The 19620-nt window shown below is 30.5% G+C and overlaps 1 protein-coding gene across 3 annotated transcripts in view; it reads right to left on the bottom strand.

The window, feature by feature from the left end:
* LOC111620886 (sushi, von Willebrand factor type A, EGF and pentraxin domain-containing protein 1-like) overlaps positions 1 to 19620 on the bottom strand; it is a 68932-nt gene that overhangs the window by 26384 nt on the left and 22928 nt on the right. For all 3 annotated transcript variants that reach the window (XM_023362891.1, XM_023362892.1, XM_023362893.1), the window contains exons 4-11: positions 16810 to 17017; positions 15211 to 15384; positions 14401 to 14574; positions 13978 to 14154; positions 12343 to 12522; positions 12090 to 12263; positions 9285 to 9614; positions 527 to 721 (exon numbers count right to left, since the gene is read on the bottom strand). In XM_023362891.1, the coding sequence (XP_023218659.1) occupies positions 527 to 721; positions 9285 to 9614; positions 12090 to 12263; positions 12343 to 12522; positions 13978 to 14154; positions 14401 to 14574; positions 15211 to 15384; positions 16810 to 17017 (1612 nt within the window). The remainder of the gene's footprint in view (positions 1 to 526; positions 722 to 9284; positions 9615 to 12089; positions 12264 to 12342; positions 12523 to 13977; positions 14155 to 14400; positions 14575 to 15210; positions 15385 to 16809; positions 17018 to 19620) is intronic.

The following is a 19620-nucleotide window of genomic DNA, read 5'->3' as shown; positions in this document are numbered from 1 at the left end:
TCGATATTAAATTATATTTTTGTTCGTACGAAGGGTCATGTTTTAAACATGCAAAAGTTTATTTTAATATTAGTCACGTGAACACCGTTGAGAATCTAAGGCTGTGTTCAGACAGGCTCTTCTTAAGTCGGGTACAGGCGTACTTGTTCAAGTATGCCTGACAGATATACACCCGAACGGGTGCTCCTCTCTGGTATACCGGTACGTATATACCGGCTTTACGTTACGTTACATTACGACTAGCCAATCAAAGGGGAGAGTTATTTGTAGCGCCTTAAATAACGCCTTCTTTGATTGTTCACACGTAAAGTAACGTAACGTAGAAAGAGTCCGTCCGAACGTAGCCTAAGAGTGTACGGAATTAAATATTCGGGAATATGATCCAGCGAGGCATTAAAAACGATTATGAATATAAAAGGTTAATTAGTAAGCAACCCGGCTAGGTTCCTTTTGCATTATTATTCACTAATCGAAATTTAGACACGTACTACATCTAGACTCCTCTGTGGATGTTGGGAGTACGTACACGGCAAACATTCGGGCTCTCGTGGTTTCCATCGCCCTCGGACACACCTGGCTGTCTTGTTGCCAATATTTAGCTGATGTCCACGACTGCAAGTCACGCTGATCACTGTGCCGTGTGGCAAACTATAGTTCCCTTTGCCTAATTTTACTACTTCCACTTCCATCCACGGAACTTCCGGTAAAGACGAACAAGGTTCTGAAATGCGTTACAAAAAACAATAAAAAAGTAATTAATTAAATTTATCCAGTGATTTTCTTTTCATTAAATACTAACTATTTTGTTAAAATTACAGTCTCTTAACGGTTGTTCGAACTGTAACTCTCGAAATTATCTTTTAATAAAATAATTTTTAAAAAATGGAGAGAAAAATTAGGATTATGTAAATTTAAAAAAATATCAAAAATAAATTAATATTAAGAAATATAAAAATTAATTTTATAATTTTCTTATTTATTCGACTGCATTTTCAAATTGTAGACCTGTACAGTGCATTCCCATTGTCGTTCGTCTGTTCGTCCGTCCGTCCTGCATTAATCTCGAAAATAGAGACCAGATATAGAAAGATAAGGCCGGAAGTCCCGATTAACTATATACGAACTTCCGGTCTGGACCGGAAGTCACGTCATTTTTTTTAAATTAAAATATTATTAAAAATTGCAGCACGGAAGAAAGAAATTGCGAAGAAATAAAGTCACAAAACTTGATTTGTCTCCTACACTTTAATGTTTCTTATTTTTAATATATAAAATAATTATTTTAATAATAAATATAGTATATAATATTGTCTATTTATATAGATAATATATATAAACAAATCAAATATGTATTTAAATACCAATTATTCTATAATTTTCCATCACGATCCATACATTCTGTAAATTAATAATGAATGATTTCTAACTCATCCATATTAAATTAGATTTCGATAGAGGACATTATAATAATATTTTACTTCAATATCATTAACAGTATTGTAAAATAATCGTGATGTTCCTATATAATCCACGTGTAATATCGTGTATATGCAGGATCATCGAGAGGGATTTTTCCCTGAGACAAGGAAAACTTAAGAGCCCTTAGTAATTCCTATCACTATAAAATTAAACTCTTTAAGACCGCTTTTTATTAATAAAGAAACATTCTACGTATTTCATTTGTTCAAATAAACGAATCAAAAGGGCTTACAAACTCTCGACTAAGTACTGTACTATTGCACTCAAGTAAAATTGTATATATAGTTTTTAAGGGCCTACTATTGCAAAATTAAGTACCGTTTGTTGGAAAGACGAAAGGTTAAAGGCCACATACGTGCCATTCTAACTTACAATAGACGTACATTATCTAAATTATATTTAAATTAACATAAAATACAATGAACAACGTTATGATAAAATTTTATTAAAAGGTTGGGACTAACAAGCGAACTGCTGTCTGTCAGTCACTTATTCATTGATTGTCAAGTTTAATATATAAAATAATATTTTAACTTTAATAATATTTATTTAAAATATTAAAAAATATCTTTAAAAGAATTACGTGTCAAATTGCATGTTATTTTTTATGCGTAACTATTTAAAGAAATGAATTCATTTGAATTTTAAACGTGTTTCTGCGGGTCAATAAATTGTATTCAATTATTTTAAATAAATAAAATTATAAGTGAAAATGAATGCATGTACTTAAAAATATATTACAGTAAACCTGTGTAAACCGGAATCTCACGGTACAGAATATTTTTTCCGGTTATTCAAGTTTCGTTTTGGACAGGTTTTACTGTATGTATGTTTGTTAGGTAAAGGAATCTATACTGTTCAACGTATCAGTACCAAATTTGGTACGTATATTCTTTGACCCTATAAAAAATACTGTAACGTCCTCTCCAAACACCCCTAAAGCTTACCCCCTATTAATTTAAAGAGCAATTTTACGTTTTGCAGTTTAATTATTGTAAATACTCTGGTCAGTAAATGTATTTTAGTTACTAAGACTATTACTTTTATCCTCCCCTCCCAATACAACCTCACCAATCCCCACCTCCTCGATAGTCCGAATAGAGCCGGATACACGCAGCTAGTACAGTAAAACCTGTTAAAAACGGAACTTTAATAAAACAGAAACCTGCCTAAACAAGAAGAATTCTTCGGAACAGCGATTTTTCTGCGTTACAAACCTGCTCAAAACGGAAACCTGCCAAACCGGTACTGCGCGAGTCCGGTTTACACAGGTTTTACCGCCTTAATTAAAAACATAAATCGTCCTTTTTAAACTTTTTAAACATAATTTCTCCCTCCCCTTCGTAGCTATTTTTAAAACGTTTTCCATGCGAAACAAAACAAAATTAGTTTCTTTTTTTTTTCAAGTATAAAATCTTAATATTTTCTTCTTTCTGCGGGGCGAGGCCTACTCTATTTATATAACAATCACGTCGTTGCAAAGTCCATTCAAAAAGTTGTTTAGATTTTCTTTCGTGTGGCTGCACCGACTTTATTGTCTGAGAAAATTCTAAACTGGATTATTCGTCTCATTTACCTCGTCCTGTTGAACGAAACATGAATTGGAAAGATGCCCTTCTACTCTACCATCTTTTCACAATTTGACAATGGCCCGTCAGCGATATTCTTTTGTGTTTTGCAGTTATAAATCATAAGATACCATCTGGATTTTGGCAATGATTTTTCTTCGACGACGACTTCCTTCGGAACGAACGTTTCCAAAGACAAAAGACGAGAAAATATATGTTAAAACTAATCTCGATTAACACGAGCTGCAATTTTTAATCATATTTTTTAATTTATTTTATTTAAAATATATGCTTTCCATCTCAAATTAGCGTCTTTCCCCTGTACATCATACTTTTCCTGATAACAACAGAGTCATGCCAGTCATCTATGTAACTCCGTTCTAGAGAAAGTTTTTGAATTAAACTAGCACAGTATAGTGACTCGGAACCTCCTACATCTACGCTTTTCGTTTGTGGTCTCGACTTTTATCTATCTAATACCGTTCTCGAGATTAAGGAAGGACAGACAGACAGATGATAGCGGAAATTTATAGATCTACAAGTTTTTCAAATTGCAGCCCAATAAAATTATCGTCGAATCATTATAAATAAATTAACTCGTCACTCTCTTTCTCTATACATAAGAAAATAATAGTTAATCGTTCATTAAGACACTAATAACCAGTTAAATATATGATGCCGTTCGAGTGGATGATGATATTAGCAAAGCAGTGATCGTCATAAATTGCTGTAATTCTTAAAAAGATTTACTCTTAAGAATATCTGCTTATTAATGAGCATTTTAATTGGTAATTACGATCATTTTCCGTGTATTTTCGGTGTTAATTTAATTTGTTTAATTATAATTTACTTTCCTGTGCATAAATAAAATACACTAATATCTAAAGTATTCTAACATTATTAAGAATATATCTGGTTATTAACGAGCATTTTAATTGGTAACGAACAATTATATACTTATTGTGACATCCGGATCGCAATTTTTGGTAATATTTTAATTTAAAAAATCACGCCACTTTCGGTCCAGACGGATGGACAAACAGACGTACGACAGTGGGAATTTATAGGTTTGCAATTTTTTGAATTATTTACATAATTTATATTATTTCCCCCCACTAACGCTCTTTTTATCTGTTATTTCTAGTTTTAAAAATTTTTAAGAAGTTGAACAATAATACGGTTAAACCTGTCTAAAACGGAAACCTCCCTAAACGGGAAAAATTCTTAGGGAGGTGGCGATTTTCTGTTTAAAAAAAACTTGTTCAAAACGGAAACTCGTCAAGCCGGACAAGCCCGGTTTACACAGGTTTCACTGTACACGATACGGTAATACTGGTGGAAATTATATGTTGTAAAGGAGTAAACAATGTGTAAGGAAAGTTAACTGTTTGCACGAAAGAAAGATGTTACATTGTAATTGCAAAAGAATTATTCTAATGAGCAATTTCCTGGATAAATTTGAGAAGATAAAGCAGCATTATACGATGAAAAGCGAGGGCAAATGGCAGTAATTAAAGTTACTTCTGTATTTTTATAGTTATTTATCATTATAATAAGTCAAATTTATGAAACTTATTCACCTTTAAGCAATTAAATAAAGTAGACAAAAGGAGGTTTGTTTAGTTTATCCAACTTTTAACTTCTAAGTAAACTTACTCATTGTGAAATAAATAGAAAATAAAGCCTTGGGTTGCTTGTGAAGATAAAAGGATGTGATCGATGAGAAAAGCGAAAACCGAGAATTTGTATTGTTTTATAAATGCATCTTTTCACTTATAAATGATTTATATTCTGAGGATATTCGTCTTCATTTTAATGTTCAAATCGTAATAAAAATTCCAAATAAATATAAAATAGGTTTATATTATAAGATTTAAAACAGTAAAGAAGGCAAGAGTAACTTTACTTTTCAAATGAGAGAGAGAGAGAGACAGAATGAGAGCAAGAATGGGAGCAAGAGACAGCGAGAGATAGAGAAAGAGACAGAGCAAGAGACAGAGTGAGAGACAGAGCGAGAGACAAAGTGAACGCAAAAGACAGCGAGAGACAGAGAGAGTGAGAGGTAACTTTACTTTTCAAATGAGAGAGAGAGAGAGAGAGAGACAGAATGAGAGCAAGAATGAGAGCAAGAGACAGCGAGAGATAGAGACAGAGCAAAAGACAGAGTGAGAGCGAAAGACAGAGCGAGAGACAAAGTGAACGCAAAAGACAGCGAGAGACAGAGAGAGTGAGAGATAGAGAAAGAAACAGAGAGAGTGAGAGTGAGAGCGAAAGACAGTGAGAGCGACAGCGAAAGACAGTGAGAGATAGTGAGAGTGAAAGACAGTGAGAGAGAAAGAAACACAGAGTGTGAGAGCGAAAGACAGTGAGAGTGAGAGCGAAAGAAACAGAGAGAGTGAGAGCGAAAGACAGTGAGAGAGAAAGAAACAGAGAGTGTGAGAGCGAAAGACAGTGAGAGATAGAGAAAGAAACAGAGAGAGTGAGAGTGAGAGCGAAAGACAGTGAGAGATAGAGAAAAGAAAGAGCGAGAGACAAAATGAGAGCGAAAGACAGCGAGAGAAAATGAAAGCGATCATTAAATTAGGAAATCTAAAAAATTAAACTTATAGGCCTATTATTAATTTTATCAAATTAAATATAAATAAACCGATGTTAAAAAGTGCTAGAGTGAAACTATAAAAATAACATTTGTCACTTTAATTGATAATATAAAACACCGAAATATATTTAAAATATATGTATATATATATTATATCACATCAATTTACGAGTGAACTTATTAAAAATACTGATGTGATCAAAAAAATTTCCCATATAACATTATTAAACGCGATATGACGTAGGCCTATAGGATATAGGATGAGTACAGTAAAACCTGTACAAACCGGACACGCACGGTATTGAATATTTTTTCTGGTTTGGCAGGTTTCCGTTTTGAGCAGGTTTTTTAACACAGAAAAATCGCTGTGTTCCAAAGAATTCTTCCCGTTTAGACAAGTTTCCATTTTATTAAGGTTCCGTTTTGAACAGGTTTTACTGTATTTTGTTTTTATTTATAATAGGTGACGCTATAGGCAAGAAATACCTCCTCCAATAACAAACATGTGAGTGTACAATATATGTAGGCCTACATTACATTCAAATTTACGCCATTGTAGCTCCCCTATGCTCATGCTGTCGCGCTACTAATAAAGTTGATAGTAGCAGTGCTCTATAAAGGAAATTAATGTATTTATTTATATCCAAAATCGTCAAATGTAGGGCCTCAAATAGAGCGTCAAATTGAAATTTCAGTAACGATTTTAATTTTTAGCTAATTTAAATGAATAATAACAAAAATTTTATCTCGAATATTCGGAAAGAAAATTTGATATTGAATTTAGATATTTGTAAAATTGAAAAAAAGAAGCATTTTTACTTAAATTTGATATCCCAAATCTTGATTTAGACCCTTTGCTCGCCACTTTCTCTTGGGCACTATAATTTTTGTGAAACACGTCGATAATGTTCAAACTCCACATAAAAGTCAATAATAATAATAATAATAATAATAATACAAAAAACTTTCTTTATATTTAATAAAATACTTTATATCACATATCATTCGGTAAAAATAAAAATAAAATAAAATAAAATAGACAATAATTCTAATTAATTATACGATCTATTATTAAATACTTAACAAAAATGTAATTTTAAAATAAGGATTTTAATTAAAGTACTTTTACATTTATGTAACAAATAATGCATTGATAGTTAAATATTATTAAAGAATAAGCTTAGTAAAAATAGAATTGAATCTTAAATAAATCACTTCAACAATTAAATCAAGTAGATACCATTTATTTAATAGACCTTAATAATAATCTAAGCAATGATAGCGAGATTATTAATTTTACTCTATTAGCATAAACATTCATACTTCTTTATCATTTCAATTAAACTTTCATATGAATTTTTTTCTTTTTGCTTCTAAAGTTAGTTTATCTCTTCTAACTTTGCCTCCTTGTGTTACATTTAATTCTGACAATTTAAAAACGTCATCAATCTTTACCTTTGGGCCTTCTTTCCTTATTCTTTCCTCTTCTTCTTCTGCTTCTCATNTGTGAGAGCGAAAGACAGTGAGAGATAGAGAAAGAAACAGAGAGTGTGAGAGTGAGAGCGAAAGACAGTGAGAGATAGAGAAAAGAAAGAGCGAGAGACAAAATGGGAGCGAAAGACAGCGAGAGAAAATGAAAGCGATCATTGAATTAGGAAATCTAAAAAATTAAACTTATAGGCCAATTATTAATTTTATCAAATTAAATATAAATAAACCGATGTTAAAAAGTGCTAGAGTGAAACTATAAAAATAACATTTGTCACTTTAATTGATAATATAAAACACCGAAATATATTTAAAATATATGTATATATATATTATATCACATCAATTTACGAGTGAACTTATTAAAAATACTGATGTGATCAAAAAAATTTCCCATATAACATTATTAAACGCGATATGACGTAGGCCTATAGGATATAGGATGAGTACAGTAAAACCTGTACAAACCGGACACGCACGGTATTGAATATTTTTTCTGGTTTGGCAGGTTTCCGTTTTGAGCAGGTTTTTTAACACAGAAAAATCGCTGTGTTCCAAAGAATTCTTCCCGTTTAGACAAGTTTCCATTTTATTAAGGTTCCGTTTTGAACAGGTTTTACTGTATTTTGTTTTTATTTATAATAGGTGACGCTATAGGCAAGAAATACCTCCTCCAATAACAAACATGTGAGTGTACAATATATGTAGGCCTACATTACATTCAAATTTACGCCATTGTAGCTCCCCTATGCTCATGCTGTCGCGCTACTAATAAAGTTGATAGTAGCAGTGCTCTATAANGTCGCTTTAATTAATAATATAAAATACCGAAATATATTTAAAATATATGTATATATATTATATCACATCAATTTGCGTGTGAACTTATTAAAAATATTGATGTGATCAAAAAAATTTTTCATATAACATTATTAAACGCGATATGACGTAGGCCTATAGGATGTAGAATGAGTACAGTAAAACCTGTACAAACCGGACACGCACGGTACTGAATATTTTTCTGGTTTGGCAGGTTTCCGTTTTGAGCAGGTTTTTTAACACAGAAAAATCGCTGTGTTCCAAAGAATTCTTCCCGTTTAGACAAGTTTCCGTTTTATTAAGGTTCCGTTTTGAACAGGTTTTACTATATTTATAATAGGTGACGCCATAGGCAAGAAATACCTCCTCCAATAACAAACATGTGAGTGTACAATGTATGTAGGCCTACATTACATTCAAATTTACGCCATTGTAGCTCCCCTATGCTCATGCTGTCGCGCTACTAATAAAGTTGATAGTAGCAGTGCTCTATAAAGGAAATTAATGTATTTATTTATATCCAAAATCGTCAAATGTAGGGCCTCAAATAGAGCGTCAAATTGAAATTTCAGTAACGATTTTAATTTTTAGCTAATTTAAATGAATAATAACAAAAATTTTATCTCGAATATTCGGAAAGAAAATTTGATATTGAATTTAGATATTTGTAAAATTGAAAAAAGGAAGCATTTTTACTTAAATTTGATATCCCAAATCTTGATTTAGACCCTTTGCTCGCCACTTTCTCTTGGGCACTATAATTTTTGTGAAACACGTCGATAATGTTCAAACTCCACATAAAAGTCAATAATAATAATAATAATAATAATAATACAAAAAACTTTCTTTATATTTAATAAAATACTTTATATCACATATCATTCGGTAAAAATAAAAATAAATAAAATAAAATAGACAATAATTCTAATTAATTATACGATCTATTATTAAATACTTAACAAAAATGTAATTTTAAAATAAGGATTTTAATTAAAGTACTTTTACATTTATGTAACAAATAATGCATTGATAGTTAAATATTATTAAAGAATAAGCTTAGTAAAAATAGAATTGAATCTTAAATAAATCACTTCAGCAATTAAATCAAGTAGATACCATTTATTTAATAGACCTTAATAATAATCTAAGCAATGATAGCGAGATTATTAATTTTACTCTATTAGCATAAACATTCATACTTCTTTATCATTTCAATTAAACTTTCATATGAATTTTTTTCTTTTTGCTTCTAAAGTTAGTTTATCTCTTCTAACTTTGCCTCCTTGTGTTACATTTAATTCTGACAATTTAAAAACGTCATCAATCTTTACCTTTGGGCCTTCTTTCCTTATTCTTTCCTCTTCTTCTTCTGCTTCTCATTCTGTTTTTGATTATTTCTCTTTTCCTTCTTGCAGAGCGTATCCAACGTACGCTTGGATGAGATCCTCTAACACAACGGGGCATCTCACGAGGACTCCATTGACCGTCTACACACGTGGCCCCAGTTGGACCGTCGATTAAAGTATAATGACGATGACATTCGTACATTATTTGACGATCGTTACCCACTTTGCGTACATAGCTTCTGTATTCGTACATCCCCATGTGACCTATAAGCAATACTTTGCCGTGAGCTAATTCGCCGGGATAAGGGCAATACACTAGAAAGAAAAGCAAAAATTAATCACAATTGGATTATTTTTTCTTTAAATTTACTATACTAAATTAATTTAAAATGAAAAAAAAGAGAGAAGTTAACGCAGTGGCGCGTTACGGCTTTGTGGGGACCAGGTAAATTTGAATTGGGGGCCCACGTGCAGTGTCGACACTTCAGACATTTTTCTTCGAGTGAATATTTTCTTGTAATAAATTGATTTGGGTCTGTTGTTGGTGGGGCCCCCAGGATAACGCGCCAGTGAGTTAACGGTTTTAAATTAAACACCGATACGTCATTTTATTTATTAAAATTTTAATAGCGTAATTTGGGAAGGATTTACTTAATATAGCAGACAGGCTAATCGATAATTTCGCCAATATTTATTCATACTGAAAAGCTAAATTAGCCGGTGTCATACGGAACAGCAGAATCACTTCTGTTGTCAACAATACACTCGAACACTCATTATGCAAATTGGGGAGAGGATGCGACTTGAATGATTTCTCTCATTGACACTAGACAAACAAATGATTCAGACTAAAACTGGGATAAGGACGTCATCTGTTTCTAATTATATTCTTGTATTTTGGAACTGGAAAAAAATCTACTGGACACAGAAAACCTCGACTACTAACGAAGAACGGATTAAGTTTTTATAATAGACATTGTCTTCTTTACATTCCACTTCTGTACGGAGTTATGTGTTTTTTATACACTTTTATTTTTCTTTTATCCAATTTTAAATTTTCTCATGTGTTCTTGGGACGAAGAACGTGCCAAATAATTTTTCAGTTGGGGATGCGAAACACGAGTTACGATCGTGTGGTGTTTCCTGAATTTCTTACTAAACAGCTAGGAGAAAATACTCGAAACTTCGAAAGAACGATCTTCTATCATAGAAATCAATATGGGGGATTTTCCCTTCACTCAGATAATTAATTAAACAAAATTTTCAACATTTTATAATTAATTCGAAAATTTTATACATCAATTATCTGTTAAAACGTTATTAATTTCTATTCACACTTAACAAAGCAGACTAAAATTTAATATAAGTTTACATTAAACCAATCTCACTCCTAATTTCTTCTTAATCTTTTCAGATCCAATATAAATCAAATAATTAATTTACAATACAATTTTAATAATAATAAATTAATTAATTATTAAATTATATGTATAAAAATATATTTAGGTATTATAAGAATTTCACAGAATAGGATTTAATTATGTGGTTTTATTATTAAGTAGCCAAGATTAACTCGTGGCATATTTTTACAATTTCAAAGTTTACCGGAGGAAATTCTTTTTCTAGATTATACAAAAATTCCTTCAGGCTATTTCTGTTAAATCTTTGCAAGATGTCAGAAAAATATTGTAAATTTTTCTATATTTAAAATTCTCTAATTACTTTCGTTTTTTTTTTGTTTAATGTAATTTTCTTTTTGCTCCCGTTTTTAATGAACACCATGCTGGCTTTTTCAATTTCATTTTTGCATATTCTTATCGGAGAAACTTTTAAATTATGCGATGTTTCAGAATGTATGTATGTATATGTGTATATATATACACACATAAAGTAATAAAAGTAATATAAATAGTTTTCAGCTTTTAATAGAAGTTGTTATTGAGTAAAAATTTTCTTTCTACTCTTTCTAATTCAGAATTTTAATTGAAAATATGACACGTATCCACTTAAATATGATAGAATTTAAATTAAAAAAAAAAAAAATAATAAATTTTACTCATCACACCAAGTTATTTTAATTGTGTTATAGACTTTTCACGTGCTTGACCCCTTAATTACAATTTTCTGGTTTGTTTACTTGTCAGCGAATTACATCAACTGTTGATTTTCTCCTTTTGGGAATAAGATTAATTTAAAGATGACATAATTATTAATGAAATTTCACTTTTCTTTTGACTACTATTTAAAATTATTATTATTGTTGTTGTTCGTTTCTCCCAGGATTTTAGATCATTTATTAAATTTCAAAACGGTAAATATTCTTCATCGCACCAACAATGAAGAAAAGGACTTCCTAGAATAGAATTTAATTCATAAAACACAGGAAAATAAATTTAATATACGTATAACAGAATTGTAGAAACTTCATTCATTACCGGAAATTAATTAAAGACAAATGTTTCTGAAGATACGATCGTTAATTAATTTCCATCATTATGAATTTCAACAGCAATTAGGATACCTGTGGCGCAGGCTGAATGAAACTTATCTCTACAATTCAATTGTAAGTAGTTAACTAGGATAATTAACACGATCCAGGCAAATTTCATTAATTATTTTATTACTTTTATAATTATTTTCTACGCGGCGTTAATTCGACTTTAACAAAAATTCTTTTTTCATTAATTAAATAAAAATATTGAGTAAATTTTTTCTATGGTTTCGGTGCCGTACTCGATTTAAAATATTTACTCGAGACTTTATACTTAAAATCACAATTAGTATTATTACCTACGGCACAGCCGGGTGTTTCTCCAGTCCACTGACCATAGTCACATTCGGTAATGTTAGGACCTTTCAGTTTGTAACCGTCTCTGCATTTGTACAGTGCCTTCATACCATGATCTGTTTTTGGAGCTATGACCATTCCGTTTTTGGGACTTTCGGGAAGAAGTTTACAACGAGCTAAAGTAGCGAATATCGTACTTTATGACGTAGCAGTCAACAATACTACTGTGTGTTAAAAGTTATACTTAATTAATACCTGGTACGCAAACAGGGACGTGTGTCCAAGTTCCATTGTTACAAGTAGCCGGTGTGGCATTATAGATCAACTCGTACTTTAATCTACATTCCACCATTATTTGCTGTCCGTGAGTCACTCTCGAACCCGGAACCACTTCGACGACTGTCCCATTTTCAACTACTGGTACGATGCAAGGAGCTGGAAAAAAGGTAAAAATATTCGGTTCCTTCATATAAAACGTACAATGCAAGTAAGCGATTTTATTGTACTGTACGTGTAAGGATTTACAGACACTAAACAACTCCCTCCAACTGTACAGTAGCGCCCTATTCTCCCTCAATAACGTCAATATTGCCACTGCAGTCTAAGTTTCACTTAAAGGAACCGAATAACTCGAAAGAGAGGAAATGTTTGTGTTACAAAGTCAAATTAAAAACAATTTAATTGATTATCGAAAAGGCAATTATGAAAGACAAGAAAGTTTAGATTGAAAGGGAAAAGAATTATTTTCGATATATGAAAAATTATAGAAAACGTATTTAGAATTAATTTTATTTAGTACGTCGAATTATTTTTCTGAACAAATGGCAAATCGAATATTTTGTTTTATAAATCGGGGAGAAATTTAATATTTTTAGAAAGTAAAAAGGAAAATCGTAGGATAAAGCAAGTGTTGTGGGAATAAAATGAAAGACGTATATTAAAGCTTGAAAATAAAAGGAAAAGAAGTAAAGAATGATGGACTGGAAAGAGGATGAAAGGAAATGAGTTACTTATGAAAGTTGAATAAGTTGCATAAATCTACTTCTATTTGCTGTTGAGTTCTTCTCAATCACCGAAAGGATTTTTCGATCATCATTATCGAATACTTCTACGTTTGAAGATTTCTAAATCCAATCAATTTTGAAAACTTCAATAAAAACTTTTTTCAGTGTAGCTTGCCAGCAAATAAATAAATTCGCCAGTTTTTTATTTTTATAAATGTAAAACAACCGTAAAGAATTGGACGTCAATTTTCTACGTGTTTTCATAAACACGTTTTTTTGTTTTTATAATAATAATTAATCCTAGAAAATTCTGTATCATTACTTTTTTAAATTTAATAAGGGAAAAAAATTAAACAAAATTTATATTTCTTTTCGTTTTAATCATGTAAAAATTTAATGGTTAAGTAGATAGGAAAGTTATTTAATCAAAATTTAATTTACAGTTAAAAAATAATTTCTAGAAAATTTTCTTGTAAACATAAGCTAGATTTTTATATAGAAGAGTATAAAATCAATGCAAATATAACGAAATCTATTCGTGTATAAATAACGTTTAATTCCTCAATTTTTTATTTTTTATATAAATATTTTAAAACTTTTTAATGAAAATAGAACCAATTAACTAAAAAATCAAAACTCTCTTCAAATTAAACTTATTCGGCAATTAAGATTATATTTCTCTTATTAATTCCTGTTTAATCCAGAAACATCTTCAAATGATTCTGGATCTTCAAAGCTTCCATTCCTATAATAAATTAATGCAAAGAACAAAATATATCTTGAAGTTTCTTATACATTAAGTAATAAAACTATTCAGATATTTTTCATTTTATTACGTTGAAGAAAAACTTTTTATATTTTTTATTTTATAAATTACGAAACTCACCGAGACATTTTGGAAGTGGATGAGACCAGGTGCCATTTTCTTGACAACGTATGGATTCGGGATTACCCTCCATTTTCATTCCATCGAAGCAGTTTACTGTAAAGATTGACCCAAGAGTTGTGCTTCTTCCTTCTAAATATCCGTTATACAGTATTCCAGGACTACCACAAGAAATTTCTGAAAGTTCAGAAATTTATGAATATTTAATTTATAAATTAAGCACAGATGTATCGAGTGTATATATATATATATATATATATANGACTATTAAAGTGCAACGAAGATAAAAGAAAAGTTATCCTAGTATGAAAATTCCTCCTTCAGACTCAAAATTCCACGAGCGTCCTTTTTTTTTTTCATTATGTCCTTTCTCAACAAACTCCACAATTGCCTGTAAGGGCGACAGATTGTTACTTTCCTGGCCTTCGCATAATGGATCGTCCCCTTCCCATTTTTTATCAGCCTGACATCTCCTAGTTTTGGGTCCTACAAGTCTGTATCCATGACTGCATTGGTATTCGACAATTGAATTATACGTCACAGAAGAATACGAAGCCCTACCATTGACGGGATCGGTAGGAATAGGGCATACCACGGCTATAAATAAAACATTTTAAAGCAAATTTTATTAATATATTCTAAGAAAATGACGAAAAGTAAAAAACCAAAAATCAAATTCGAAGAATATATTTTCCCCCCTCCCACAGATTCTCACTTTATACCATTATTATCATACAAAAGAGTACGATGGTAATGATAATCATCAAATAAATAGATTTATTCCCGAAATAAACGTTGTTAAATCACGAATTTAAATTGTTATCGCGCCATTACTATGTACTGTACAAACGACGTCTTTAAATAATATAATTTTGACAAAAACCACTGCTCTGTTCAATTTAATTATATTTTTAAATCATTCATTCGTAATTCTAATCACTTTCTTAATAACACTTTTTTTTAAAAACTCATATTACATTAATCCATCATTGCCTACCTATTACTTAACTTTTACTTTAATTTATTATTGACAAGACAAGATTGATTGCATGCATCACTCAAAAGACGACCAATTTGACTCCAAGCTTAGTTTTGTTTATGGAATTTAACATGAGATTTCATTTCTCCATCTTTTTTTAAAATTGTTTTTAAAAGTGTTTACAATTAGAAAACTAGAAAGAATTTCTAACATGTGAGGTATTTTATCATCAAAAGTTCAGTTTAATAACTCACGCCTGCAAGATGGCAACACTCCACTCCACTGTCCATTTGATTGACAGTAGCGGTTCGGACGTCCAATCAGTTCGTAGCCTTCGATGCAAACATAAGTAACTCTGCTGGTGAAAGTAAACACGTCTCCTTCTCTTCTTCCAAACTGAATGTCTTTGGGTGGTGCACAACTTCGAGCTGAAACGAGAGAGACGTTTCCTCAAACATAAATCTACGATCTAAACGTTAGATATTCGCTCATTTAAATAGGAAAGATATGAAATTTCCTTAATATATTTTCATATTTGCTGTTTTCGAATAGAGAAAAAAAATATTTATTTATTTATTCGTTTATTTAGCAGTGTGGGCATAAAGGGCAATTACTCGAAGCCCCTGCTCTAAACAACCTTTTATATGAAACTATTTCTCCAGAGGAAAATGTCTGAAGTAACACTGCGCGTAGGGCCTCCTAATTGAAATTCACCTGGGCCCTATAAAGATATCCCGCGCCAGTGTCATATATTATATAGTTCTATTATCTTAACGTTTTCAAAATGTTATATAAGATAGTAAACGGACGACAGCGGGAATTTATAGTCTACAATTTTCTCTATTTGCAGACCAATAAAAGTTGTTTTTTATATATAAAAATAAAGAAATTTTTAAGAAAATGTTAATATAAATTAATGAGTTACACAAAATAATAAATTAGATAAACAAGATTAGAGCATTAAATCTTTATTCATACAAATTTAACGGGACTAATTTTTTACTTTAAATTTATATCTTAATTTAAATACATTATTCGAAGATGAAAATATTATATATAAATCTAAGTCAGGGATTCCCAACTGGGTCAATGGAATTTTGAAAGGAGTGGATGAACTCGAGTGGTTAATTGGGAATCGCTGGAACTCAAGGGGTCAATGAAACACAAGGAGTTAATTAGGGGTCTATAAAACTCAATTGGAATCGATTGAAAAGAATATTTTCTATATGAGGATCAATGTAAGAAAAAGCTTGGAACCTATGATCAAGGTGAAATTTATATTTTTTACCTTAACTTTCGAGGGAAAGGATACAATTCTTTAAAATATGGATATCAGTTGAACTTATCTTTATTCTGCTTCTGTACAAATTTAGTAATTTAAACTTTAAAGAATTTTAAGTAGTTTAAACATATAACTCTCGGCACTTTATTAACTCATAAAATGAATTTTTAATAGCTTTGTAAAACAGTCTTAACATAGTTTCTAAATGGAATTTATTATGAGCGAAGGAAAGATCAACACATTTATATTCAAAGTATTTTCATAAAATTCTTTATTATTATTATTACCATATCCATTAATTATAATTTCGAAATATTTTAAATAAATAATTAATTAAAACGATCGCTAATTTAAAAAAAAAATTGTACATTAAGTGGCGAAAATATTAAAGTTTGATTCGTTTTATAGCAGTAGATTCTCTTAACAATTTCAAATTGTAAGAGAAAAATATTTTCTTCTTAGTTCAGTCGAAAATCCCCTTTTATCCCTCATAACATATAAATCAATTGGAAAGTTTTATATATATATATAAAAAAAAGTAAGAGAAAAGAAGGGATAAACGCATACTTACGAATACACTCGAGATCGGGTCCGAACCATTGAGCCGTTCCATTGTACAGAATGCATTTGGCCCTAGCAAATCCTTTAGCATCGTATCCGTGAAAGCAGTTAAATTGCACCATGGCATCAACATCGAATTCTTCTTTGTCTAACTGTGCACTATGTCTGGCGTGAGTCACTTGGGGTGGAATCCCGCACATTTTTGGCCAGTGGAGCCCGAGATTTGGAAAACGAAAATAAATGTTACCAAATCCATTGTCTATATAATCAGATCAAATACATATTAAACCTTACTATACGTAACAAAGAAAAAAAAATTCAACTGTTGCCCATCTGTAGCCCGTACGACTAAAATTCGATTATACGAGTTAGACGAATGGCATTTCAAACGAAATATTGTCTTTTAAAATTCAATTTTAAATAAATAAATAAATAAAACTGTAAAGAGGAATACGATATATCAAATTATTTTTTATTTTTTTTATCTGTGTATTAATTTAGTTAACTTTCTATCATTTTGTCTCGTTTAATAAACTTCTAAATTTATAACTTATATATAAGAAAAGAAATTGCTGTTACTATTCTTTTAATAGCCCATAGCAAACTGCAGTAAAAAGTATTTCTTTTAACTTATTTCATTTTTACTACGGCAAGTTATAGACTATTAAAGTGCAACGAAGATAAAAGAAAAGTTATCCTAGTATGAAAATTCCTCCTTCAGACTCAAAATTCCACGAGCGTCCTTTTTTTTTTTCATTATGTCCTTTCTCAACAAACTCCACAATTGCCTGTAAGGGCGACAGATTGTTACTTTCCTGGACCAATTTCTACGTCACAAGTTCTAGCGACTTTGATTTCTGCCGACATACCAATTACAGAACGATAACGAGACCAAGACTGCTTCTGACGGGAGAAACCAAGCAGAAACGAAGCAACACTTGATTGGTCTCGCACACGCGATCCGAAGCACAAGAAAGATGTGTAGCGCCTTTTTATAAATTGCAACAAACTATCAGGATAACGTTGTCACTCCCAATGACCTCGTTCGTCATCCCTTACAAAATTTACTAAACTATTTCGTGCTTTAAATCGACGTGTTTACTAAACTTTTCGTGTCTTAAATTTCGATTTGTTAACCTTAATCGAGTGGCTTATTTTAACGAGATCGGAATAATTGCGTTAAAAACTTTATAAACGACGTGTTTTGGTTATGTAATTAAGATTTTGCTATGGGGGTCATCAGGGAGGAAGATGTAAACGTATCCGAACCATAATCTTTCTTCTTAATCTTTTTTGTTCCGTGGATCCCTTTTCTAGTAAGGCGAAGGTCGTAATGTTTTTAAATGCATAAAATAAAATTATAAAAGGAATATATTTATTAAAATAAAAAAATGCGTGACATAATAAAATATATGCTTCTTTCTTGACGCAATAAGTAACAGTTTTACACAACAACACAGAAGATAATAAATTGATTTTTATCCTTCCAATCCTACGGATTCCCGAAAACTTTCTACGGATTCCTGGTTAAGAACAGTTCTAGAAAGATCATAAATTTAGTATAATTAAGCGAATGATAACGGAGCATTTATTTATTTATTATTATAGGAAATGAAATAGTTGATTGACATTGAATTATTCACTAATAAAATGTAATTCGTTGTTTAAGACGAATTTTTTTTCGTAGTTTAAAATTTATTCCTAAATCCTGTGTGAGGGAAACCAACACACACATCACCCCCATAAGTATAATCAATTTTATATTATATTTAAAGCTAGAAATACGTAACTTTTTATTGATAAAATTAATATTTTTATAAATATTTTATAAGTGATAAATTTCTAAAATAAGCTTACATGTTTTTATATTAAATGTTTTAGATTTTCTTCTCAATTTTCGAGAGGAAAAAAAAAAAAGAAAAACACACACAGCATCTGTCTTTGATTGATCATTTCTCAACTTTCATATAATATCGCTCCGGTTTGTATGACATGACTATATATATAACGTCAAATTGAATTAGGTGATATGAAAATATGAAGAGATTTTATGTCTAGACATTATGAGATTTGTCTTTATCCTTTCCTTTTAACCAGCAACAAAAATTTGGACAAAAATCATAAGAATTTTTTTCTTTCTCCCTCTTTCTTCCTGTGTATGGTGTCGATTAAAGGTAAGAGATTGGGTCAATCTCGATAACATTTATGGTAGAATCATCGAAAAAGTGTATCGTTTAGGAATCATTAGTACGAAACAAAAACATTTAAAAAGAAAAATAGTAAATCGAATATTCATAAAACACAAAATTACTACTTAGAAAAGGAATTGAAAATGGTTATATGAAAATGTTGTTTGCTATAGAATTTTCTTGTTTTTTTTTTCTCTATTTTCTAAAAATGATATTTATTCAAGAAAGCTTTTTAGATATTAAATATTAACATTTGATGCTAGAAAATTTAAAATTTTTATAATCACCACTACCAGTAAAAATGTAAAGATACGAAACGTAGAAAGTAGGGGGGAGAAGGAAGAAGGAAAACATAAACGTGCTCGAGGTATCTTCACTGGAAAAACATTTAGAAAACTTTAATTTTTTATTCTTTTTTTCAAAAAAAAAATTATAATAAATTTAGACTTTGTGGATTCGAATTGTGAAGAATTTACAAATGAAAAACACGGCATTTTATATTTATCAACGTTTTAAATGAATATTTTCCGTTCCCGTCCGTCTAAGTACTTTTTAATGATAACTAAAAACAGATATTTTTGCCTTATTAATTCATTTTTAGATTTTATGAATTGATTTAACAAAAGCTCGAA

The sequence above is a fragment of the Centruroides sculpturatus genome, unplaced genomic scaffold (assembly GCF_000671375.1).
Source record: "Centruroides sculpturatus isolate CEXI.00-Female unplaced genomic scaffold, Cexi_2.0 scaffold17, whole genome shotgun sequence".
Lineage (NCBI taxonomy): Eukaryota > Metazoa > Arthropoda > Arachnida > Scorpiones > Buthidae > Centruroides > Centruroides sculpturatus.
Note: the sequence above shows the minus strand (reverse complement) of the source record. Positions and strands in the feature narration are given on the sequence as shown.